Source organism: Vulpes lagopus, chromosome 10 (genome assembly GCF_018345385.1).
Source record: "Vulpes lagopus strain Blue_001 chromosome 10, ASM1834538v1, whole genome shotgun sequence".
In the NCBI taxonomy this organism is placed as follows: Eukaryota; Metazoa; Chordata; class Mammalia; order Carnivora; family Canidae; genus Vulpes; species Vulpes lagopus.
Window position 1 is genome coordinate 83,406,199 of NC_054833.1, and position 24,825 is coordinate 83,431,023.

The following is a 24,825-nucleotide window of genomic DNA, read 5'->3' on the forward strand; positions in this document are numbered from 1 at the left end:
CACAAATTTTAGGATTTTTTTTTTTTAAATTTTAGGATTATCACAGGATCATGCAGGTCTATTTTTGGACTCTGTTCTGCCGCATTGAGTTCTAACTCTATGAAAAATGCTGTCGGTATTTTTTGTTTGTTTTTTGCTGTTGGTATTTTGATAGGGATTACATTAAATATGTAGATTGCTTGGGTAATATAGACATTTTAACAATATTTGTTCTTCCAATCCATGAGCATGGAATGTCTTTCCATTTCTTTGTGACATCCTGAATTTCTTTCATCAGTGTTGTATAGTTTTCAGAGTATAGGTCTTTCACCTCTGGTTAAATTTATTCCTAGATATTTTATTGGTTTTGGTGCAATTATAAATGGGATTGTTTTCTTAATTTTTCTTTTTGTTAGTTCATTATTAGTGTTAGGAATGCAACAGGGGCACCTGGATGGCTCAGTGGTTGAGCATCTGCCTTTGCCTCAGGTCCTGGGATCAAGTCCCACATTGGGCTCCCCATAGGGAGCCTGCTTCTCCCTCTGCCTGTGTCTCTGCCTCTCTCTGTCTCTCATGAATAAATAAATCATTAAAAAAAAAAGGAATGCAACAAATTTCTGTACATTGAATTTGTATCCTGTGATCTTACTGAATTCATTTATCACTTCTAGCAGTTTTTTGGTGGAGTCTTTAGGGTTTTCTACATATAGTAGTATCATGTGATTTACAAATAATGAAAGTTTTACATTTTCCTTACCAATTTGGATGCTTTTTATTCCTTTTTTTTTTTTTTAAAGATTTTATTTATGAGAGACACAGAAAGAGAGGCAGAGACACAGGCAGAGGGAGGAGAAGCAGGCTCCATGTAAGGAGCCTGATAAGGGACTCGATCCTGGGAATCTGGGATCAGGCCCTAAGCCAAAGGCAGATGCTCAATTGCTGAGCCACCCAGACGTCCCTTTATTTCTTTTACTTATCTTATTGCTGAGGCTAGGACTTCCAGTACTAAGTTGATTAAAAGTGGTGAGAGTAGACATTCTTGTCCTGTTCCTGACCTTAGGGAAATAGCTCTCAGTTTTCTATCACTGAGTATGATGTTGGTTGTAGATTTCTTCACATAAGGCCTTTGTCATGTTGAAGTATACTCCTTCTGACCCTACTTTGCAGAGGGCTTTTTTTTTTTTATATTTATCATGAATGGATGTTGTACTTTATCAAATGCTTTTTCTGTATCTATTGAAATGATCATATGGTTATTATCCTTTCTTATATTGATATGACATATCATGTTGATTATTTGTGGATATTGAACCACGCTTGCATCCTAGGAATAAATCCCATTTGGTCATGGTGAGTGATTCTAATGCATTGTTGGATTCGGTTTGCTGATATTTTGTTGAGGATTTTTCCATATACTTTCATCAGGGATATGGGCCTATAGTTCCCTTTCTTTGTGGTGTCTCTATCTGGTTTTGGTATCAGGGTAATGCTGGCCTTATGGGATGAATTTGGCAGTTTTCCTTCCTTTTCTGTTTTTTCACAATAGTTTAAGAAGAATAAGCAGTAACTCTTCTTTTAATGTTTGGTAGAAATCACCTGGGAAGCCATCTGGTCCTGGACTTTTGTTTGTTGGGAGTTTTTTGATTACTGATTCCATTCGTTGCTGATAATTTGTTCAAATTTTCTATTTTTTCCTGCTTTAGGAATTTATCCATTTCTCCCAGGTTGTTCAATTTGTTGGCATGTAGGTTTTCATAATATTGTTATAATTGTTTGAATTTCTGTGGTGTTGGTTGTTATGTCTCCACTTTCATTAGTGATTTTATTTATTTGAATCCTTTCTCTTTGTCTCTGTCTCCTCTCAATGAGTCTGGCTAGAGGTTTCTCAATTTTGTTGATCTTTTCAAAGAACTAGCTCCTGATTTCATTGATGTGTCCTACTGTGTGTGTGTGTGTGTGTTAAGTTTCTATATTATTTGCTTCTGCTCTTTTATTTTTTTTTTCCTTTTCCTGGGTTTGGGCTTTGTTTGTTCTTCTTTTTCTAGCTCCTTTAGGTATACGTTTAGGTATAAGGAGACTTTTCTTGCTTCTGGAGGTAGACCCATAGTGCTACATTTCCCTCTTAGAACTGCTTTTGCTGCATCCCAAAGCAGGTTATAATATTTAAAAAATGGATCATACTTTTAATGTCATATCTAAAAAATCTTTGCCCAACACATGATGACATGGACTTTTCCTCTATGCTTTGTTTTAGAAGTTTTATGGTTTTAGATTTTACATTTAGGTCTATGATTTATCTTGAGTAGTATTTGTGTACAATGTGAGGAATGGATGGAGGTTAGTTTTTTAGCATATGTTTATGTAATTGCTAAGGTCTCATTTGTTGAAAAGACTGTTTTGTTCTCCAAGGAATTACATTTGCATCTCTAGTGAAGATTGATTGGCCATATTTGTGCAGGTCTATTTTTGGACTCTGTTCTGCCCCATCGAGTGTCTGTGTCTCTCCCTTTGCCAACACCACACTGTCTCGTCACTGTAGCTTTAGAGCAAGTCTTGAAATCAGGTAGTCTGCGTCTTCCAACTTTGTTCTTCTTTTTCAAAACTGTTTTTTAAAAAAATATTTTGTTTATTCATTAGAGACACACGCAGAGAGAGAGAGGCAGAGACACAGGCAGAGGGAGAAGCAGGCTCCATGCAGAGAGCCTGATGTGGGACTCGATCTCAGGACTCCAGGATCACACCCTGGGCTGAAGGCAGGTGCTAAACCGCTGAGCCACCCAGGGATCCCTCAAAACTGTTTTAGATATTTTAGGTCCTCTGGGTTTCCATATGAATTTTAGAATCAGCTGTCCATTTCCACAGAAATGCCCTCCATGTCCAGCGGCTGCTGGCAGCTGTGCTGGGTGCTGGAGGGAGTCTGAATTGGCACAATCATGTTGAAAAAGAACTTAACATTAGCCAATAAAGGAGAGACGGCAAGAATGCGGCAGGTGAGCCTTGCATACGCAAATGCACGAGGTGTGGTGTCTGGCACACCCTGAGACCCCACATGAGACTGGGCTGCAGCAGGTTTGTGACTCAAGGTGTGTTTGTGAAAGCAGACGCCACACAGCGGTGGAGACAGGAAGAACAGCTCACAGAGCAGCCTGAGCAATGGGACTGACTGCTTGGCTTCTGTGTGTAAGTGGCTGAAACAGGACAAAGCCTGCCACTTCTGGATGTGTGTTGAAGGGGAAACCAAACGAACGGGGAGGCAGGAGGGGACGGGGACAGTCCCAGGAGCAGTCGCTGGAGCAGAAGGGGGCATGTCAGGGTGAGGCCGGGCCTGGGGCAATGCTCTTCCTTCTGTGCCTGGGGCTTGGGACTAGGGGGGCTGCCTGTTTCCTGACTCTTCTGTGGACTGCCCTCACTGCCCTCTCTATTGGCAAAGCTGGGGAGGGGGCCAAGACATCCCAGCCCCCCAAGACCCTGTCAGTAGAGCTTCCCAGTCCTCCCTTCCCTCTCTTCCCCCTTTGTCCTGCTGCTGCCCCACTGAGGGCAGGGTTCCTCAACTGTACCAACAAGGGCCCCCAAGCCTGGTGGTCCAAAGTTGGGAGTTCCTATAAATACCCTGTTAGCTTAACTGTGACTGCAAATTTCAATCCACTCCACAACCAGTATTTGTTTGAATGTATCTATTTCCTTATTAAGTCCTATTAAGTCCTATTAAGTCGAAGTCCTAGAAAAATACCACACAGTCCTGCCCTCTGGCACCACCTGGGGCTCATCAGAGCCTCCTGGGAGGCAGCAAGTGCTCCAGGTGCTCCCAGGAGTCTGCCCCCCACCCCCGCTGGGTCCAGCTCACCTGTGGGGTGCCCTTCTTCCTGCTCCTTGTTGTCCAGCTTCCCAGACTCCTTCTGGCTTTGCATGTCAAAGGGAGAGGACTCATTGCCCTCCATCTGTTGCTCAGAAGGGCTGATGATGATTTTTTCATAAGAACCTTTATCTTCATATGTGAACAGACTGCTCTGAAAAGGGAACACAACACTTTTACTAGCAGTTTTCCATTTGCCTTTCCCACTCAACTGCCCAGACCTCTGTTGCCAGGAGGGCCACATGAGAGCCTAGCCACAATCATCCTCCTTGGCTCCCTCTCCCACCTGAGCCAAGCATGCAGATCAGGGCAGCAGCTGGCCCAGGGGCTCAGGGCCCAACCCTGCCTCGCTTGTCTCTAGCCCAGGCTGGCTCTTCCTTGTTCCACTTTGATGCTCTACCCTCCTGTCTTGGGATGCCTGGTCCCATTCCCCCTGTGGGATCGGAGCCCCAGGCCCCAGTTCCACTCTCCTGGCTTCAGCTCAGACGCCTGCAGGCCTTAGGGCTGACCCAGCCTGCACCCCTCTCCTCACCCACCATTGCCCTGGCCATGTTCTGGGTTTACACCCCCACCCCTACCACCCCTGCCCCCACCTCACTGGTCCTCTGTCCCCTCTGGGGGAGATACTTCTGAGGCCTTTGCTAAAAGCCCTTAATAAGCAGACCAAACTGTGAAGTAGCTCAGTGCTTCTTACAGGAAGTTTCTCTCACCCATCCTTGCCCCCAAAAGACCTCCCAGTGTCCACTGAGTGTGACAGAAGTTGTTTCCACAGATAGGGGCACACCGTGTTGCTCTGAGGTTGTTCTCAATCACTTAGCAGCATGTCTGCATGGCCTTCCCATGAAAAGACCATTGCTCACCTCACACCTTTGGAAAAGGTGCAGGAGCGGGCAGGGTTTGCCTGCGGTGTTCAGGCCGTGTCCTCTTGGCCAGCCTCCTGCTGGGACTTCATAGGTGCACCAGGAGAAAGGTGGTCCCCTGTGGCTCTCAGCCACCACCCTGTCAGCCACCACACACTCCAGGAACTGTGGCTCTAGGTGTCCTTTCACGGAGCCCAGTCTCTCCCACTCTGCCTGATGATACCCAGCCCTATGTTGACAGATTCTTTCCTGTCATGTCAGTTTTATACTCACAGGACTGTGTGGGGTGCGAGGAGGCCTCACGCCTTCCCCTGGGTGAGCAGCCACGGCTCATGATCAGGACAGGCAATATACTTACTATTTTCATGACTGACTGGGAGAGGTCCATCTCATAGGACTCTGAGGCCCGAACAAACTTGAACCTGGTGCCCAAGCCCCCGATGTTGGTCAGTGTGATGATCCGGGATGTGGTCTCCCCCACCACATAGCTGCCAAAGTCAATGAGCTCCTTGTCGAGGGACAGCTGCCAAGAGACCCAGGAAGGAGCCAGGGTAAGTGTGCCAGGCAAGCTCTCCTCTCCCACCTGCTGCCCTACGGCCCTGAGGGTACCCTGGAGCGCTGGCCCCTTCCTCTGGTGCCAGGCCAAGTCCTACATCTGGTTCCAGGCGGGGCCTTTGCAGACCCCAGGAACATGGTCTACATCCTAGAAATCCTCAGTTTGTGGATTGATCACGACAATTTGGGAGCTCCTAAGCTTCAATTTTTTCTTTTCTTTTCTTTTCTTTTCTTTTCTTTTCTTTTCTTTTCTTTTCTTTCTTTTCTTTTCTTTCCTTTTCTTCTTTTTTCTTTTTTTCCTTTTCTTTTCTTTCTTTTTTCTTTTCTTTTCTTTTTTTTCTATTTTTATTTTTTTGCTTCAATTTTTTAAAAGTCCAGTTAGTTAAAAATAAATGAGCTATCAAGCCCTGAAGAGACAAAGAAATCTCAAGTGGCACATTGTTAAAAAGGTACATACAGCAATGCCAACTGTGTGGCATTCTGGAATGTATGGCGTTTTGGAAAGAGGTTGCCAGCAGTGTGGGGGCGATGAGCAGGTGGACACAGTGGGGCTGGGGGGCAGTGACACCATTCTGTGTGAAGGGGTGGTGACAGGTCCTTATAGCTTTGTCTGAGCCACAGGACACACAGCAATTAGGGCCCTGTTACCCACCATGCACCCTGGGACCCTGGGGCGGAGGGGACAGTGGAGGCTGGGGCACCCGGAAAATTCTGCAGCTGCCTCACAATTTTGATGTGAACCCAAAACTGCTCTAAATAATAAAGTCTATTGAAGAATATATCATTTGGGACTTTGAGGAAATTTCAACAGAATGGGAAATGTCACACAACCATGTCTCTCGGTCATGGTTTGAAGAGACAACCTGAGTAGGGACAGTAGGGAATACGTATGGAGCTAAGTGATTCTGGGGCAGCATGGAGCCTGCAGGCTGGGTGATCAGGGCACGGGTGGTGGCTGGGGGAGCCACGCTCTCCCTGTTGGACCTGCTCACAGGTCAGCAAGGGGAAGAGACTAGAATGATCCATGTGGTCCTAGATTAGAGGTGGAGGTGTCCGTATGAAGGTTTGGAAGTGCCAACATCCCAGCTCCGATGGCCACATCTTCTGTGCAGATACCCGTTTATTTTTTTTTAATTGTATGTATGTATGTATATATATATGTATTTATTATTATTATTTTAAAGATTTTATTTATTTATTCATGAAAGACAGAAAGAGAGAGAGAGAGAGAGAGAGAGAGGCAGAGACACAGGCAGAGGGAGAAGCAGGCTCCTTGCCGGGAGCCCGACGTGGGACTCGATCCTGGGTCTCCAAGATCATGCCCTGGGCTGAAGGCAGGCACTAAACTGCTGAGCCACCGGGGCTGCCCTGTATTTATTTATTGAGAGAGAAAGAGTATGCAAGTGAGCAGGGTCAGGGGGACTAGGGCAGGGGGAGAAAGAGTCTTAAGCAGACTCTGCACTGAGCAAGGAGTCTGACTTGGAGCTTGATCTACTGCCCTGAGGTCACAACCTGAGCTGAAACCAAGAGTCAGGAGATGAACTGGCTGTGCACCCCCTACCCCAGTGTCCCCAGATACTGGTTACTAACATCACTCTCCAGGAGAAGAAACTGGGCTATCTAGGGAAAGGACTTACTCTAGGATGGGGGGCAGGAGGTACGCAGATGAACCTGGCACGTTATCTGGTATTAGAAAGAAAGGAAGTGTGCTCAACCAGAAGTTGTGAACACAGTAATAGTCGAGTGTCAGAGGACCTCAGGGCCACTGAATTTATTCTAAGAAAAATGTGAGCAGCAGCAGAAAGTTGTATTTGATTCTAATTCGAAGAGTGAAATCAATAAATAATTTTTATAAATTAATGAATGAGGAAAAGATAAGTCTCCCTTACAGAAGAATTCCAAATAATCCACATGGCTGTTTGAGTCTCTCCCGCCCCTCTGGCCCTCCCACAGAGCACAGTTTGGCAGGAGGATGGCAGAGCAGAAACATTACTGTGAGGAAATCACACTGAGTCAGGTGATGAAGGTTATGGGGCACTGTGAGGCATGGTGGTGGTACATGTAAGGCTGTGTGTAAATGTGTGAGTATGGGTGTGCATGCATGTGGGGCTGTGTGTGAGTGTGCACACATGTACAGGTGTGTGGGGCTGTGTGTGAAGGTGTGGGTGTGCATGTGTGTATGGAGTACGTGGGCAGATGACCTGTCTCCTGGCTGTAGGTCTGGTGGACCTACCACTTCCAGAAGCCACGTGTGGACAGGATGGAGGGTGGCCCTTCTCAAACATGCTGAGCTGGAGGCAGTGCCTCGGTGGGCCTGGGTTGCTGCCCTGGAAAGGGGCTGGTGTGTTCTAAATGTGGGAGCAACAGGTCACAGGTGAAATCAGTGGCTGGTGGGCTGCACTGTGGGGCACCTTGTGTGCCCCTAGGAGTTCTCCCTTCTCCTGTTTATGACAGAGCCCGAGCTTCAGTGGAACATGGGCTCTACTGCCCAGTCTACCTTATAGCCAGAGGTCAGCATGCCACCATCACTTCTAGCTCATGCGGGGGACCTTCCTTCCCCCTTCCCTCTGACTGGGAAGGTACAATGCTTGGAAGCCATTTTTTGATGGTGGCAAGGCAGCATGCCAGCCCAGCCCCTGACCCCTGAGGCAGAAACAAGTCCTTGCTTAACTGAGCTACAGTCTTAGGCACCTTTGTCATGGCAGCTCCACTTGATGATCTGATGATCAAACTGCAGGGAAGCCCAGAGGACACTAGGAACCTATGCTGGGCATTTGACGGCCCTTCTCTGCACTTGGCAATGGGCCAGCCTAGCAGATGAGTGCTTTCCAGGTCCATCCAGAAAGGAACCTGAGGCCTGCCTCCGGGGAAGCAGGGCTTCCAGGTACCCAGCCTTCTCCCATGGCCTAGTCCGGGGTTTGAATCTTGACTCCACCACATACCTGCTCTTTCTGAGGGCCAGCAAGTACTGCTGCTTTGTGCCATGAGCTGCTCTGAGAAGGCGGTGTCCACACCGTGTGGGGGTGGCTCAGGAGCCCTGGAGCATTGGTTGCTGGAGGCAACGTGTTCTGTAGCACACATCAGCTCTCCATGGCTTCTGTGAGGCTCAGCAGCCACCAGTAGAGATGCCACTGCCCTGGGGCCATAGCGCATAGGCTGTGTATAAACCTAAGTGGGGGCCCAGGGCTGCCATGGCCACGGCTGGGCCATGTGAGCACCAAGAATGGAGACTAAAAGATCAATTTAGTCTTTAGATTGTGAAATACGCAAAAGCCGTGAATCCCTGAGGAAACAGGAAGAGAGAGGACCTAACTTGCCACCATGAGAAGTGATAACTACAAACTCCTTATGCTAAAGACTAGTAAAGAAGTGAAAACATAGGGAAAGCAACAAGTCAGTACTGAAAACGGCCTTCTGAGCCTCCCCTGTGGGGCTGGAGGCCAAGGGGTTGAAACCAGGGAAGCACAGCTGCCTCTCGTGACTCATCCCTCCTCAGGAAGGGGCTGCTTCAGGCAGAAGGTATGGTCATGGCTCAAACCTTGAGTTGATGGCCACACTTGGTGGGGAGGTGGCAGTTGGTGCCACACTGGGGTTCAAGACAAGGTGGCAGGGTGTTGCCATGTTACTGGCAGCATCAGTGGCAGACGGGAGAAAGACTCAGGGGACTCGGATATGACATATGACAACAGGTGTCGAGTCTGAAGGAAAGTGAGCAGAGCCTATGGGACCATTGGTGGGCCACCATTGGTGTACTAGAAGCCACATCACAGAGGTCCTGGCAGCGGAAGACAAGGAACATGGTCCTAACTCCCAAGTTTGATGAAAGACATGAATATAGACATCAAAGCAGCTCTCTGAACTCTGAGTAATATGAACCCAAAAAGACCCATGTCGGGACACATTACAATCAAACCACTGAGACCAAGAAGGGGAGGTGATGACCCAGTGCACATGAGGCCTGGCAAGGTCATCAGCAGATTTCAGAAACTCTGGAGGCCAGAAGGCAGTGGGTGGATGTATACAAAGGGCCTAAAGGGAAAAGCTGTCAACCAAAAGCCTCTCTCCAGCAAAACATTCCTAGATGAGCAAAAGCCAAGGGCCCTGCAGGAAATGCACCTGGAGCACTCTGAGGCCAAACGGGGAGGAGACTCAGGAGACAGTCACTCAAAGCCACCAGGAGAAATACAGCCTCAGTAAAGGTGAGCGCACGGGCAACATAAAAGCAAGTATTCTTGTCACAGGGCTTTAACTGTGGGTTTTGTTCTCACATGATTTAAGAGACTAATGCTTTTTTTAAAAAGCAGGTATTAGTCTAAAAGCTAATGTTATCATCACTTTGGTTTGTAATCCACATTTTGCTTTCTACATGAAAAGAGACTAATGCGTGTGAAATATTTTGAGTTCCTGGTTTTGGACACACAGTCACAAAGATGTAATTCTGTGACATTAATACCCAAGCCGTAAAGGGGCAGACATTCTATCAGCTACTGGACTTCAGCTGCGAGAAATCCGAGAAATCCGAGTCAGGGTGCTTTAACGTCAGGATGTGAAATGGAATCCCTTGGTAACCACAAAGGAAATAGCGACAGAATGTATACAAAAGGAAATGGGAAGGAATTTAAATATTTCACTGTAAAAAAAATCAACTAAACACAAAAGAAGACAGTGATGCAGGGAATGAGGTTCAGGAAGGCAAGGAGTGGCAAACAGAAGCACGGCTTCCGCACCTACAGGCTTGACAAGGACAGACATTCTGACACATGCGGCAACAAGCATGACTCCAGAGGACAATCACAAAAGACAAATACCACGTGATACCACTTACAAGGCACTTAAAGAATTCAAATCCCCAGACAGAAGGTGGCGAGGAGGCGCCCAGGGCCATTGCAGTTAAGTGCTGCCTGGGGACAGAGCTTCCATTCTGGAAGGCAGGAGAGTTCTGGAAAGCATGGAGGCGGTGCCTGCCCATTATGAACGCATGTAATCTACTGAAGCGTGGACTTACACTTGGCTAAGATGGTAAATCAACACAGTGTGCGATCTTGAGGGTGTCCTAGCTGGCAAACAGCGACGGGAGGTGGTTTGGGGCAGCTGGTACATGTGAGTGTGGACCAGGTAACAGGCCGGGAGGAGGCATGTGGATGTTGCAGGGGAGAATATTGTGACTATTGTGACCTCTCGTTCATTCCCGCTTTCGGTCTTGACATCCCGTGCTGTCCTGGAAAGGGGGCTTCTTTCTCTGCTCCACTGATGGAGCATGTTGCATGTGACTTGTGTTAGTCAACATTGTTAGGAGATGTGATGAGGGAGGTTGTGTGGGTGGCCCTCCTTTCCAGGGCTGTGGCTGTTATCCATGAGAAGCTACTGCTTCGTTCACTTGTATCCTGAAGTGAGCCACCTGGCCAAGCCCAACCTGACAAAATACTTGCTGCTGTGATAAGCTGCTAAATGTAGGAGTGGTTTGTTACCCAGCATCATGGCAGTAAGTGCTGACTCATTCACTCAGGAGGGGCCATGGTTGGTGGTTTCTGAAGGAGAATCTCCTTTATTCTACATGAATGTGGAAGTTTTTTAAGGCTGAGGTGTTGATATTGCTGGTTTACTGGGAAGTGGATCAGCAAAGCACACACCAGGCAGCACATCCTGAGTGGGCTATTTTTTCTGCTTTTCCTTATGTTTGAATTTTTTCTTAATTAAAAAGAGGATCAGTGATGACTACATTTACCATGACGAGCACTGAGTAATGTATAGAACTGTCGAATTGATGTTGTACACCTCCAACTAATACAACACTGTATGTCAACCACACTCCAATGATAAAAATTTAAAAAGAAAAGAATTTTAAAAGACTCAGTCCTACACAGCAGAGGTAAACAAAATGAAAAGGCAACCTATAGAATGGGAAAAATATTTGCCATCCAAAATATATAAAGAACTCACTCACACAACTCAATGGTGAAAAAAGTTTGATTAAAAATAGGCAAGGGGGATCCCTGGGTGGCTCAGCGGTTTAGCACCTGCCTTTGGCCCAGGGCGCGATCCTGGAGTCCCGGGATCGAGTCCCACGTCAGGCTCCCAGCATGGAGCCTGCTTCTCCCTCCTCCTGTGTCTCTGCTTCTCTCTCTCTCTCTATGTCTATCATAAATAAATAAATCTTAAAAAAAAATAAAATAAAAATAGGCAGGGAACCTGGGTGGCTCAGTGGTTGAGCGCTGCCTTCAGCTCAGGGAGTGATCCTGGGGTCATGGGATTGAGTCCCACATCCAGCTCCCCACAGGAAGCCTGCTTCTCCCTCTACATGTGTCTCTGCCTATCTGTTTCTCTTGTTAATAAATAAAAATAAAATCTTTTTAAAAAATGGACAGAGGACCTAAACAAACATTTTTCTTTTTTTAAATAGATAATTTAAAATTAAGGCAGTTCTTATGGATGGAGCACCCAGGTGGTTGATCCATGGGGTACTACGCAGCTCTTCTCCACTACCCTGAACACACATTCTTCTAAAGGAGACATGTAGACAGCCAACAGGTGTGTGGAAAGTTACTCAACATTGTTTGTCATCAGGGAAATGCAAGTCAAACTACAATGAGGTGTCACCTCACAGCTGTTGGAACGGCTAGAATCAACAGACAGGTGTTGGCAAGGATGTGGAAAAGGGGAACCCTCATGCACTGTTGGTGGGAGTGCAAACTGGTGCAGCCACTGTGGAGAACAGTCTGGAATTTCCTCAAAAAGTTAAAAGTAGAACTACTCTGAGATCAGGAATCTCATCTCCAACAATATATCCAAGGAAATGAAACCACTAACTCAAAAAGACACCTGAAACCCCATATTCATAGCAACATTATTTACAATAACCAACCAATGGGGACAGCTTAAGTGTCTGCCAGTGGATGAACAGATAAATAAGATGGGGTATATGTACTATGGAATAAAAAAAGAAGGAAATCGTACCATTTGGAATAGCTCAGATGAACGTTGAGAGCACTTTGCTGGGTGAGAGAAGCCAGGCAGAGAAAGACACTGTACGACCTAACTTATGTGAGGAACCCACAACCCCAGCTCATGTGCAGACAGCAGAGGTGGTTTTGGGAGGTGGTGCAAAGGTACAAATCTCAGTCATCAGGCCTGGGGAGGTGTCCACAGCATGGTGACTATAGTTTCAGAAGGAAATAGAGGGGACATCACAGAGCATCCGAGGTGACCGAGTCTCCTGAGATTAGCCCTGAGGTATCCTGGTGGCTGCAGGACTTGCCCCTGCTTCCCAGCATCCACATGAACACTCACTTGCTCAGAGCAGTACTTGAGCTCTCACCTGCCCAGGCCGCTGCTCCAGCCTCACCCGAGCTGTGTGGGACTGAGGCCCAGACCTGGATGCACTGCTTGGTGCCACCAAGGCTTCCCTGGAGGTACTGGCTCGGGAGTCTCTGGACTTACCGTGCATTTCTTTGTGGAGCACTTCAGTGGAACAGAAAATCCACCTGTCTGAGCCAGAAATGAGACGTTTCCTTCTAGATCTTTGTTTATCTAAAAAACAAAACACCCCAACCACCATAACGTTTGTAACTTTGCCTTGTCTTCAGAACCATGGGCTGGACCTGGGTGTGGCGGCAGCAGGAGGAGCCCCACACTGGCCACGGCCCCTTAGGACACTTGAACATGCCCCATTTAGACCCAAGAGCACCAACGGATCACACCTGCTGGCTCGCAAACCATCAGGGCAGCCTTGTAATTCTTCCTAACATCAGAAACATTGCTGAATGTGTCTGAAAACAGAACAGGGGCCTGTGTGACCCCCACTGAGGCCCAAGTTTCCCTCCTCCAGCACCAATCACATCGATGTCTGCAGAGCCCAAGGAGAAGCAGAGACCCAGTTCCATCTACCACTCACTCACAATGGAGGAAAGTCCGTTTACATCACCTGGTTTTGGGACAGGCACTCACCATGGGCTTGAAGGTGACAAGTACTTCGCAGGACATCCCAGCTGACATGGGACCAGGGGGATCAAAGCTGCAGGCACAACAATTGACAGGATATGTAATCAGAGCAGTGGGAAGGCATAGTTGGACAGAAGCAGACACTTGAGTGGGTCTCTGCACTCCTTCCTGCCTGTGCTGGGCACTGTGGCCCAGTGCCCCAGTGCCCAGGTGCCAGGAGACACTCAAGTAACATCTGAATGTGTGCAGAGTAAGGGATTCGATGGGCAAATAAGGCAGGTCCCCAGAGAGGGCAGATGCCACAGCGTGAGCAGTACTCATGGTTAACCTGGGGACATGAATGTGCCTGGAACCACAGGCCTAGGGTTTCAACACCAGCGAGAGGGGTATGAGCCAGATAGGGGACTCAACTGACCCTGCACACAGCTGGGACCCTCTGAACCCCATTTTCTGTGAAACAGGGAGATTTGAGGGCAGTCAGCCTATCTTGGTCTGGATCCTGAGTGAGAAAAAGAAGCTCCCAGAGAATTTCTAATGTGGGATGTATTTTCAGAAGGTTGGATTTTACCAAAGGTGCTTGAATTAGAAAGATATGAGCTAAAAATTTATTATTTATATAATTGTCTCCCCCCTGGCTGGTAATGACCCCACAGCACCAGGCAGAAGCAAATCCAAAATGTCTCTGGTTGGGAGGGAAGGTTTTTGATGCCACATCATAGAGACCCAGTGGGGCAGAATCCCTCTGGTGAGAAGATGGGAATCCCAGGTTGGAAAGGACACATGTAAGCCAACGACATACGTGCAGACAGTAGGGTCAAACTCCAAGGTCCTCGATTGAGAGAACGATTGAATGGTGACTTTAAAAGATGTAATATTGAAACTATCAACAGACAGAGAATCACAGATATGAGAAGGGAACAAGGTACCATCGAGATGTAGCTGCGGGCCTGAGGCAGGAGGCAGGACTTTGAGAAATGAGAAGTATGGCCACTGAAATCAGAGACTCAGTGAGCAATTTCAACAGCCAATTAGACCCAGAGTGAGAAGGGCCAGGTGAGCGTGGGACTCGAGACCACACCTGGACATATGGCTGGAGAGGTGTCCACAGTTGTTCAGAGGTCTAAGTCCTCAGGGAGCCCTAACACATCTAAGAAATCAGCCCATACCTGCAGGACACGGGAGACAAGGAGGTCTCAAGGTGGCCAGAGGGAAGCCAGACAACCCACAAGGGCTGTACCTTTGGGCTGGAAGCCAACTTTGCAACAGCAATCATAGGGACCAGAAGATGGAGGGTGATAACCGCAGTGTGGGAAGAAAGTAGCTGTCAAAGAGAGATTCAGCTCCAGCCCCCGCAGGGAATGCTTCAGGATCGACTCCCCAAGACACCCGCAGATCAGCATGAAGAATGAGTGGACTGCAGGTACATCCTGGGCCTCCAGGACAGGACAGGAGGCTGTAACAGTGCTAAAGGGCAATTTCTGGGCATGGTCTGCCCACATAAGCCTTTGCAGAGCGGGGAGAGTCCAGAATGCTGCTGGAAAGAGGAGGGGGCACACAGATCCCACGTCTGACCTACAAACAGTGCCCGGAAAAGAATAGCATGTCCTATGTGGGAGAAGCTGACCAGAGCCCAGGTCAGCAGGCACAGATTGTGGGGACAGGTCTCAGGGATGGGTGGTGGGTACCTGCCCTGCTCCCATGCACTCCAGCCAGGAGTCCTAGCACCATCCTGGTCATTGTGGGCCTCCAAATCAATTAAAAGCTAGCAGAAACCAGGAAGAAACTTCCTTAAAACCAAAGGCAAAATGCAAAGGAGAAGAAAAGAGAGACACTGTAGTGGAGATAGCAGGTCTGCCTGAGAAAGATGTGGGGGAAAAAGCAAGGAAGAAGCAATATTAGGGGGGCCAGGTGGATGGGAAAAAGACCCACTCATGCACCAGTGGGGTTCTGCAGAAGGAAAGGGAAACATGGTGACAGAGTGGACATGCAGACAGTTGGAAGGGACCATTCTGTGGTAGGGACGGGTCTAAGCTTCACACAGAAAAGGCCCAACAACTGCCAGGGGCATCTTGGCCAGAATGGGTGATAACACTACAAGGAAGGGCATGTGGCCGCCACACCCGGATCATGCAAAACGAGGTTGGCCTCCAACAACACCCACACAGGGAGAGAGACAGCGCAGCCGCCAGCGGAAGGTCTCACGCAGAAGCACTGGCTGCGAGGTGGGAAGGCGTGAGAACCACCCGCAGCCCACGCCACAGCCCCTCACTCTATGTGGATGAAGTCCCGGAGATGCTCCTCCACGCCCACCAGTTTACAGTAGTTGATGGTGTATGTGGCGTTTATCAACGTGATCTTCTTCTTGTACACTTTGCCGATATCAAAATCCTGGGAAAAGCAGAGGTTATTAGGAGCCTGTCGGAGGGCGGCCGCCTCTGTGAGCATGTGGTGACTTTCCTCACATCCGATGGCCACTGTGAGGATGCCAGAGGAAGGTCTGGGGACAAGCACGAGGACCATCCTCACAGACCAGGAGCAGTTCCCCAGGTTTCCTGACCTGGGAAGAGCCCCTCTGGGGGTGCACGAAGTGCAGGGAGAGTGGGGTGGGAATTGGCTTTCTGGGGAGCCAGGTTGGTGTGGGCTAGGCCGGAGCCCTACTGGGATGGACAGATGGATGGATGGACAAGGGACTGCATGCCAGCCCTGGAGCACCCGCAGCCTCTCCTGGCTATGAGTACGTGTGGGCACTGACCTCCTCGCTGTCCCTCTCCAGGGAGGCTGGCCCTGATCAGGGGACCCTCAGGGGCTGGTGTCTGACCCCCACCCCGTCCCCTGCACCAGGGGAGGCTGCTTGGGTCTGTCCCTCCTGCACACCCACTGGGTTCTCAGGGCTCACCTTGAAGTGAATGAGCTTGGGCTTGCTGTTGAATGGGCGACCTTTGAACTCGTGCCCCGACACCACCTGCTTATGGGTCACTCGGCTGCGCAGCTTCTCCATGGTACGGGCCAGGATGTCCTTGTCCATCTTTGTCCCATCCACGGGCTTCCTGTCTGCCTCCTCTTTGGGCACCTGAGGTTCCAGTAACAGTGTCTGGCACCAGGGGCAAGCCCAGGCCCAGAGTGGCACTCTGCCCCCGTGCCCTGGGGGGTGGCTGGGGGGCAGCGGGAGGAGGTGGCACAGAGCTAGACCCAGGGCAGCCAGGCCAGGGGAGCCTGGCATCAGCCAGCAGACTGTCCTTCAGAGAAAAAGGAAAGATGGGAAGAGCAGACGCATCCAGGGGCCCAGCAGATTTCCGGGAAGTAATGCCCAGGTGGGGTTTTTTAGATATTTGAACAGTTTACTAATTTATCCGTTTTTATTTATTTTCTATTTATATATATACTATTTGGAAGGGGAGGAGCAGAGGGAGAGAGAGAATCTTTTTAAGACTTTATTTATTTGAAACAGAGACAGAGAGAGCGAGCAAGAGAGCATGAGCAGGGGGAAGGGCAGAGGGAGAAGCAGACTTCTCGCTGAGCAGGGAGCCCCTTGCAGGACTGGATCCCAGGACCCTGAGATCACGATCTGAACCGAAGGCAGATGCTTCACGGTTGGAGCCCCGCACCCGGCGCCCCAGGAGAGAAAGAATCTTATGCAGGCTCTGTGCTGAGTGTGGGGTGCCTCACTGGGCTTGGTTCAGTGTCCAACTCCTGATTTTGGCTTAGGTCCTGATTTCGGGGTTGAGGAACTGAGCCCCAGGTTGGGCTCCAGGCTCAGTGGGAAGTCTGTTGCTCCTTCTCTCTCTGCATCCTCCCCGTTCCGTGCTCTCGTGTGCTCTCTCTCTCTCTCTCTCTCTCAAATATATAATCTTAAAGGAAAATAAGGAGCTAACGTCTCAGCAGCAACAAAGCAAAAAAAAAAGAGTTGGATGCTTCATTGACTGAGCCACTCAGACGCCCCAGTTTCCCAGATTTTTAAACCAGGCCCAGAGGAAGGTGTTGAAATTTGTAATAAGAAGCAACATTTCCCCAAGTGACATAAGTAAAGGTGCCTCTCCAAGCGATGTGAATAACCTGGCCAGGAGCTCTGTCTATGGCCTCATGCTCTGGGCCAGCAGGCGCCAGGCCGCTGTCCAGCTTCATGGCCCTGCAAGCAGAAGTGTTTACCTGGTACGGCTTATAGTCTTCCTTCCAGAGCCCAGGGATCTCCGGCTCAGCCAGCGTGTCATCCTCCCAGCTGACATTCCTGAGGTCCCCCTGGATAGATTCACTTGAAATGGCTTCCAGGAACTGAGAGGCTTTGGGGTGTTCAGCCCTGTCGCCGTCCTGTAGCTTGTCCTGCAAATAGGGACTCTACAGATTAGCAAGGACAAAGTGACCCTCACCATAAGCCCCCAGGCACCAAGATAAAGGCATCTTGTTCTCTTTATCTAGGCACTAGAACATAGTCTGTTTTGTAACCTTTACCATTTAAATGATAAATGTTGGGATCCCTGGGTGCCTCAGTGGTTTAGTTCCTGCCTTTGGCCCAGGGTGTGATCCTGGGGTCCTGAGATTGAGTCCCGTTTTGGGCTCCTTGTATGGAGCCTGCTTTTCCCTCTGCCTGTGTCTCTGCCTCTCTCTCTCTGCGTCTCTCATGAATGAATGAATGAATGAATGAATGAGTAAATAAATAAATAAATAAATAAATAAATAAATAAATAAATAAAAGATAAATGTCTTTATATGGCATTAAATATTTTTTTCCAACGCCCACAAAAGAACCCACAAGATACTAATTTATGGACCTACAGGAATCTTTCTCACAGACCCTTAGTGTTGCATTATTTCTAATTTTTGCTCCTATAAATTACGCCCTGGAAAAGCCATCCATGGTTGACACCCAGCGGACGCCTGGCTCTGGGATTGGGCTGCAGTGGAAATGGGGTGTAGCCTCCTCCAGGAGACATCAGACAGAGATGGAGGAGACATTGCTACAATCGTGTGAAAGGCTCCCAAGGAAGTAGAGCGGGTGCCAATGCAGAGAAACACAGGGCACCTTGTGTAGATGGGCAGGGAAGGCTCCCAGGGCAGGGGACAGGGGAGGAAGTAGCAGGTGTGAAGGCCCTGGGGTGTGAGCCAGGTCAGCATGTGGGTGGGGGCAGGGGGTGCAGGGGGTAGGGGTGGGGTGAGGTGCAGACTCTGCAGCCACAGGGCTGGGAAAGAGGAAAACTGAAAACCACCTCAGGCCAGATCAAGGTCCCACAGACCTGGGGTGACCTGGACCTTCAGGTCTTGGGGTGCACAAGGGCAGAAGTGGACATGCTGCACCGGGCTCTGGGGATCCTGAGTTCCCTGACCCCTACCCTCCCACCCCCACCCCGAGACAGGTAAACAGGTCACTGGCCCGGGAGCTGGAACAGAGTCTGCACTTGGTAGGGTCAATTGCATGAAAGGATGGGGGAATGCACGAGAGGGAAGACGCTGGACTCTAGGGGTCCTGAACATGTTTGGACCAGGGTGGTAACAGGCACTGGCCTGTGGTCATCAGCCTGTCTTGGTTACCCAGGGACAGGCTGGGTGGCCTCTGTTGGATCTCAGCAGAGGTCCCAACAGGGTCCCTGGGAGCATTGCCCGTCTGCTTCCCCTGGTGCTGCGAGTATTTGATGGGGCATTTGCTCACCCCAGGGAAGCTGGGAAGGGCCACTGCATCCCTCCCTTCACAAATGTCTGTGATGTAACTCCAGGTCTTCTCTCTCAGAGGTGCCTGGCCCATGGCTGGGGCAGGGGAAGACTGTTTCTTCTTCCTCTTCTCTTCCTCAGCCTCCTCTTTCAAGATCCGGTTGATGATCTCCTGCTTTCTGAGCTTCTGCTCCTCCTCGAAGGTGCTGTGGGAGAACACCACATGGGCCCAGAGGAAGTGAGACGCCAACTGCCTCTGGGGGCTCCAAGAGCCCCTCCCCAAGAGCCCCTTCCTCAGGAGCACTGGTGCGGCCCCATGGGGCACAGGGTTGCAAGGAGCTGGTCTCCACACAAGCCCCAGGCTCCTGGGAGGCAGATGAGGCCGAGGATGGCTGCCAGGCTGGATGGAGACCCAGGACTAGAGATTCCGGCAGAGCCTGGCTGCGGCCCCACCGTAAACCTCCACCCAACAGGCGCTGCAGTTTGCTCCTGGTTTCCAGGCCAGCAGCTGGGCACTCCTGATGAGGCACAGAGCAAGGCCATAGTAGGGCTTGAGGCCATTTGCCCATTCACTCATCCAGCTGCTCCTTTCTGACTCTTCCTAGGTGCCAGGCCTGTGCCAGACTAAGGGGCTTTTGGGGCTGCCCCTGGGAGCCCCTAGCAGGTGAGCTGAGGGCAAAGCTCCTGTGGTGACATTCAGGGCATAGTGACCCCCAGATGAGAGAGGCTGTCCCCGGTGAGAGAACCAGGAGGCCACACCTGGGAAGACTCTAACTGTGACCATGACTGGGGGTGGGGTCAGGGGCAGGACCTTGGGAAGCCCATCCTCCGGGGGACTTGGGGGTGGGAAGCAGGGCAGGTGTGCAGCCTGGGGGGCTGTGTACAGGGACCCTGAAGGGCTGAAGGGGGGGATCTCAGGATTGCGAGGGGGTGTAGGACACTGAGGAGGCAGCAGCGAGTGACTGTTTGGAGGAAATCAGAAAGTGGAGCCCAGGAGGGAGAGCCTAGGCTGCCCATAGCCATCCAGGGCAGGGCCCTTGGAGAGCCCAGAGCCAGACAGTGAGCCATGTTGGGGCCTCGGGGTGGCTCCTGAGAAATCAGGAAACCAGGCCAGGAATCCAAGTGGGGCCACCCTAGGGGTGATGGGGCCGGAAGGACCTGCTCTGAGGACTGGGGAGGCCCCAGAGGGGGAAGCCCAGAGAGGGAAGCAGCTTGGCTAACTAGGATGGACATGCCTCCGATGGCCCAGAGGGGCATCTCCCCTGGAGTGCTACGTTGCACGCACCGGTTCTGGGCTTCCAGCTCCTCGCACCGGCGCTGATGGAAAAGCTGCTTGAAAGCATCCCCACCTTGGGCCAGAATCATCTCCTTCTCGGCTTGGGCCTTCTGCTCAGCCAGGTCTGCCTTGGCCTGGCTCCATGCCTGAAATTTCCGGAGTGTTTCCTTGGGAACAGAGAACAGTGAGGTTATAGCACTGGCACACGCATGTGCACATACACCCACCCCCAGAGCTTTCTGTTGAATGGGTGACATTAAATTAGTTCTGAGATGCCTGAATAGATGTTTGCAGAGCTACCCCGTCCCTTGGCCCTGCCCACCTACCAACTGACCATCCTCAGGATCCTCAGGGGTTCCCCTGACATGCTGTCTTCTGCAGCTCTGCAGGATGGGCTGCCAGCCTTGGATCTTTGCTGTTTCTTGGCCACACTGGGCTTTCCTCCAAGAGGCCTGCTCTCTCTTGCCTCTGAGCCTTTGCAAATGCTGTTCCCCTTCATCCCCTTTCCACTTCCTAAGACTAACTTCCACAGCCCAGGCCCCAGGCAGATGCCACTTCCCCCAGCGAGGTCCTGGGCCCCTGCACGTGGCCTCACCCAGCCCTGGTCCTCCTGGAGCCTTGTCATCACTCCTCCCATAGACAAGGCCCCCTGAGGACAGGTTTGTGCTGCTTTCTTCCCTGCCAGCTAGGCATCTGGCTAGAGCCAGCACAGACCTGTGGGTGATGGATCCTTGGGGAACCATGGTGGACCCCCAGGCAGCCACTTGTGGTGAGTCTGAGGACCCAGGATCTGTCCCAAGAAGCAGGGATTCAGGACAGGGTAGGGCAGACTGAGCAGTGTGCAGGTATAGAACAGCCTGGACAGGCTCCTGGAGGATTGCACGGGGCCCTGAGGGTGTCGGGAGGCTCTCACACTGTCCCTCCTGGATTGCGATGTGCCCTGCGGGCAAAGGTCGATGACAGATTTTGAGCGGGTGCCTACCCTGTTGGCAGTGATGCTGTTCTTCAGAGCCAGCACGGCATCCATGCGCCTCTTCATGTGCTCCCGGGACTTCATCTCCTCCTCCTTCTCCTGCTCGCGAATTCTGGAGGAAGGTGGATTTTTCACCAGAAGTACCAAGGTCATACTGACATGCTAGTACAGAACTGGAAGGAGCCTGGGGGTTGGTTGTGTCCGCCAGGAAAATAAAATACATGCAAAGTGCTGTGTTGAATGTCACGAGGAAACACTGAAGCATGTTTCTCTGGACTAGAGGCTCCTGCCATTTTATGGTAGGTCCTCTTCTGAAAATAAAGGGCGATCAGGGCAAAACTGAAAGCAAGTTTTACTATTTTTTGACAGTCAGGTGATGATTTAATAGTAAAATTGGGGAATTTTAAACAAAAACAAAGGATCCATTCTTATATTTCTCCTCCAGGGTATCAACAGGAAGAGGATCTGAATATGCTACCTTCTCAGGGAAGCCTTCAGGAACTTCACTGCGATCCTGTGATTCTTCTGGGCATCTTCCACCAGCTTCTGGTGCCTGAGCACATGATCTTTCTGGAGGCACATGGACTTCCTGCTGATGCATGGGGCAGTGGGAACAGAAACCTGGGCCCAGCAGCTCTGGAGGGGCCACACCCACCCAGGGGAACAGGTGTCCCTAAGGCACAGGGTGGCAGCACCTGAGTGCTTGTGCCGAGGACAAAGGCCAGGAGGGGGACTCGGGGCAGAGCTGGCACCAAGGGCAGGATGAGAACCAAGCTGGTGGGGAGGGGTGGGTGAGGACTCTGTGAGTGACCAGGGGCTTGGCTCCCACAGAAACAGCGGAGAAAGCTGGCAATGGGTTGGCTGGCATGAAGAGGGGCAAGAGTAGAGTGGACCTCGGGGAAGGATTGAGAGCTAAGGAGATGGGGACTGCACCAGGGGAGCAGGAGTGGGTGCTCCTTTGCAGTGGCCGGAGCTGGGCCCTGTGGCCCCGACACCCCTGCAGACGCTGCTCTGCCCTGCTTGGGAACCTGGCCAACTAGGAGGCTGCTGGACAGGAGCTACACCTGGGGAGTGGGGCCTGAGCCTCTGGGAGCAGCCAGAGCAGGGATGGAAAGGAAAAGTGGATGTTAAGGTCACTAAGTAGGGGGTCGCAGGGGGACTCTGGCCAGGGGTGGGGCTCAGGAAAGACCACAGGCAGGCTGGTTACCAAGAAGCAGCAGGTCCCCTGGCAGGTCCTTGCCACCCACCTGACTCTCAGCAGCCGGTTCCGCTTGATCTTCTCTGAGGCCTCCTCCTCCTTGCGGAGCTGCTTGGCCGCCTGCTCCCGGAGGTACTTCCTGCTGGTCACCTCCTCCTCTTGGGCAGACTTTCGGACATCCTCCAGCTGTCCCTCCTGGATTGCAAGGTGCCACATGGTGTTCCTTCAAACAAGAGGCACTTTTGTTGGAGACCTGGGGCCGTACCCTCTGTGGAGCATCCACTCCCAGGTCTGTGAGGGCCTGGACATCCAGGTTTGACAAACAGTACTGAAGGGCAGCTCCTCCTCCTGGGAGCCCTCTGGGCCTCAGTTGCTAGAGAGCAAGGCTCCCCCTGTACCTGCAGCACCCCTGGGCCCTGCCCTGTTCCAACCTGGGTCTCCCTTCCTGAGTGCCCACGGGCACTCACCTGCACCTGCTCCACCTGGCCTGAGCACTGATGTGGCACCCTGAAATAGGCCAGGGACACAGGTAGGAGATGCTGCCTTTGAAGGGGGCTTCCTGGGATGCTTGGTGGCTCAGTTGTTGAGCACCGGCCTTTGGCTCAGGGCGTGATCCCGGGTCCTGGAATCAAGTCCCACATCAGGCCCCCCGTAGGGAGCCTGCTTCTCCCTCTGACTATGTCTCTGCCTCTGTGTGTGTGTGTGCCACTTGTGAATAAATAAAATCTTTAAAAAAAAAATGAAGGAGGCTCCTGTGGCATTGGGATGCAGTACAGACAGGGCATGGAAGGGAGGTGGGCTGGATGGGCAGCAGGAATGTTTGAGCATGGCTGATTGGTTATGGGGTCCTCAGGCCTGAAAAATATGTGGTCAGAGGGAGGTGACAATGGAAGGAAGGTCAGAGGGCCAGAGATGCTGCTGGCCTGGAGGACAGGAAGAGGGATGAGCCCAGGAAGGAGCATGCCTCTAGGAGCTGGAAGGGACCTGAAAGCAGCTCTCGCTAGAAAGGAAGGCACCCCTGCCAACTCCTTGGCTTTAGCCCAGGGAGGTCTGTGTGGGCATTGACCTCAGGAACGTGAGATACCTGCATGCTGTCTGCGGCAGTGACAAAAGGAATGTTACTGCTTTCAGGCTGGTGCCTGAGCACGACACTCTACCTTGGAGGCTGGCTGGGAAGCGGCACAGAGCCTGCGGAGTGAGCGAAGCCCTGCCTGCCCTGCCCGTGACCATTCTGACCTCTGGTGAGACAGAAGTTTGAGTCCAAGGACACAGCAACTGTGCGATGTGGGCCACCTGTCATGAACTTCATGTTTTGCTTATCATGTGTCTCCTATTACCACAAAAACAGAGGCTCCCTGGGCATGGCTTTTCATTTGCTCTATTCACTGATGAATCCCAAATGCTTAGAACAGTGTTTGGTATGTAGCAGGTGCTTTACTACTATTCGTTGAATGACTACGTGAGTAGCACTACTTGAGACACCAGGCCGCAAATTCAGGTGTCTTGCTAGCACCTCAGTGCACATGAGACTCCTGGAGGAGGCCTGGCCTCCCCCACCCACACCTGGGGCCTCCTCAGAATCCCAGACTCATGGATACTTCTGCTCAGCACGTGGTTGGAAGCAGCACAGGATGGCCCGAAGGCACGTCCTCCTTGAGAGCAGAGCTCCAAGAACCTGCATCTGGTCAGTCAAATCACCTGAGGGACCACCTGTGGAGGCTGCAATCTGCAGAGACCCTGCAGCACTGCAGGTGTGGCTGGTGGCCCAGAGGTCAATGGCCTGACTTACAGAGGCATCAAGTGGGCAAACTTCTCAGAACTGGCCCAGAGCATGAGGATATCGGGACCCCATCTGAGAGAATCCTCTCATCAATGAGGCAGACAGATTTGCCCTCTCCAGGGCCAAGCTGGCCCCACTCTGCACATGTCCCTCAGGACCCAGATGGCCTTCCACTATGGTAGATGCAGTGATTCGGGCCCTCAGGAATGATCACTTCCTCTGCATACAGGGCTTCCTTCTTCACCTGTGTCTTTGTCACTGCTGTGATTCCGAGGAGGCACAGTGGCTAAGCTCATCATGCAGCCCCATGACTTCCACACAACGATATCATTTCAGAGAGGACAGTGCTGAGATGGTGTAAACACCCAGATCACCACTTGCCAGGTGCCTCAAGTGCATAGTGGCTGGTTTTGCTGGGGAACTTGAGACTCAGTATGAGGTGACCAGTCTCCAAGATGACAGCCTGTGACCCTGCCTCCTGTATGCACACCCCTGAGTCTGCACCCACCTGGCCCCATGGTTGATCCAAACGTGGCAGAAATAATGGGATGTCACTTCTGAGATGACTCTGGGGCTTTTGCTTTGCTACTGCCCCCTCCCTCCACATTGTTCACCCTGGGGCTCAGTGCCCTGTCACAAGTAGCCCTAGGAGGAGGCCCATGTTGGGTGGAACTGAGTGAGCAGAGGCTGATACCCCAGCCCAGTGAACCTTCCAATGATACTGCCTTGGCTGACACCTCATGGGAGACCCTGAGCCAGAACCCCTCAGCTAC

The 24,825-nt window shown here is 51.1% G+C and overlaps 1 protein-coding gene across 1 annotated transcript in view; it reads right to left on the minus strand.

Annotated features, from left to right (window-relative positions):
* Nucleotides 1-24,825, minus strand: part of CFAP74 (cilia and flagella associated protein 74) — a 54,931-nt gene that overhangs the window by 21,655 nt on the left and 8,451 nt on the right. The window contains exons 6-17 of the mRNA XM_041771950.1: nt 22,322-22,495; nt 21,553-21,663; nt 21,084-21,186; nt 20,111-20,268; nt 18,827-19,031; nt 17,332-17,502; nt 16,082-16,255; nt 15,455-15,573; nt 13,192-13,258; nt 12,685-12,774; nt 5,051-5,215; nt 3,824-3,986 (exon numbers count right to left, since the gene is read on the minus strand). Of these exons, the coding sequence (XP_041627884.1) occupies nt 3,824-3,986; nt 5,051-5,215; nt 12,685-12,774; nt 13,192-13,258; nt 15,455-15,573; nt 16,082-16,255; nt 17,332-17,502; nt 18,827-19,031; nt 20,111-20,268; nt 21,084-21,186; nt 21,553-21,663; nt 22,322-22,495 (1,700 nt within the window). The remainder of the gene's footprint in view (nt 1-3,823; nt 3,987-5,050; nt 5,216-12,684; nt 12,775-13,191; nt 13,259-15,454; nt 15,574-16,081; nt 16,256-17,331; nt 17,503-18,826; nt 19,032-20,110; nt 20,269-21,083; nt 21,187-21,552; nt 21,664-22,321; nt 22,496-24,825) is intronic.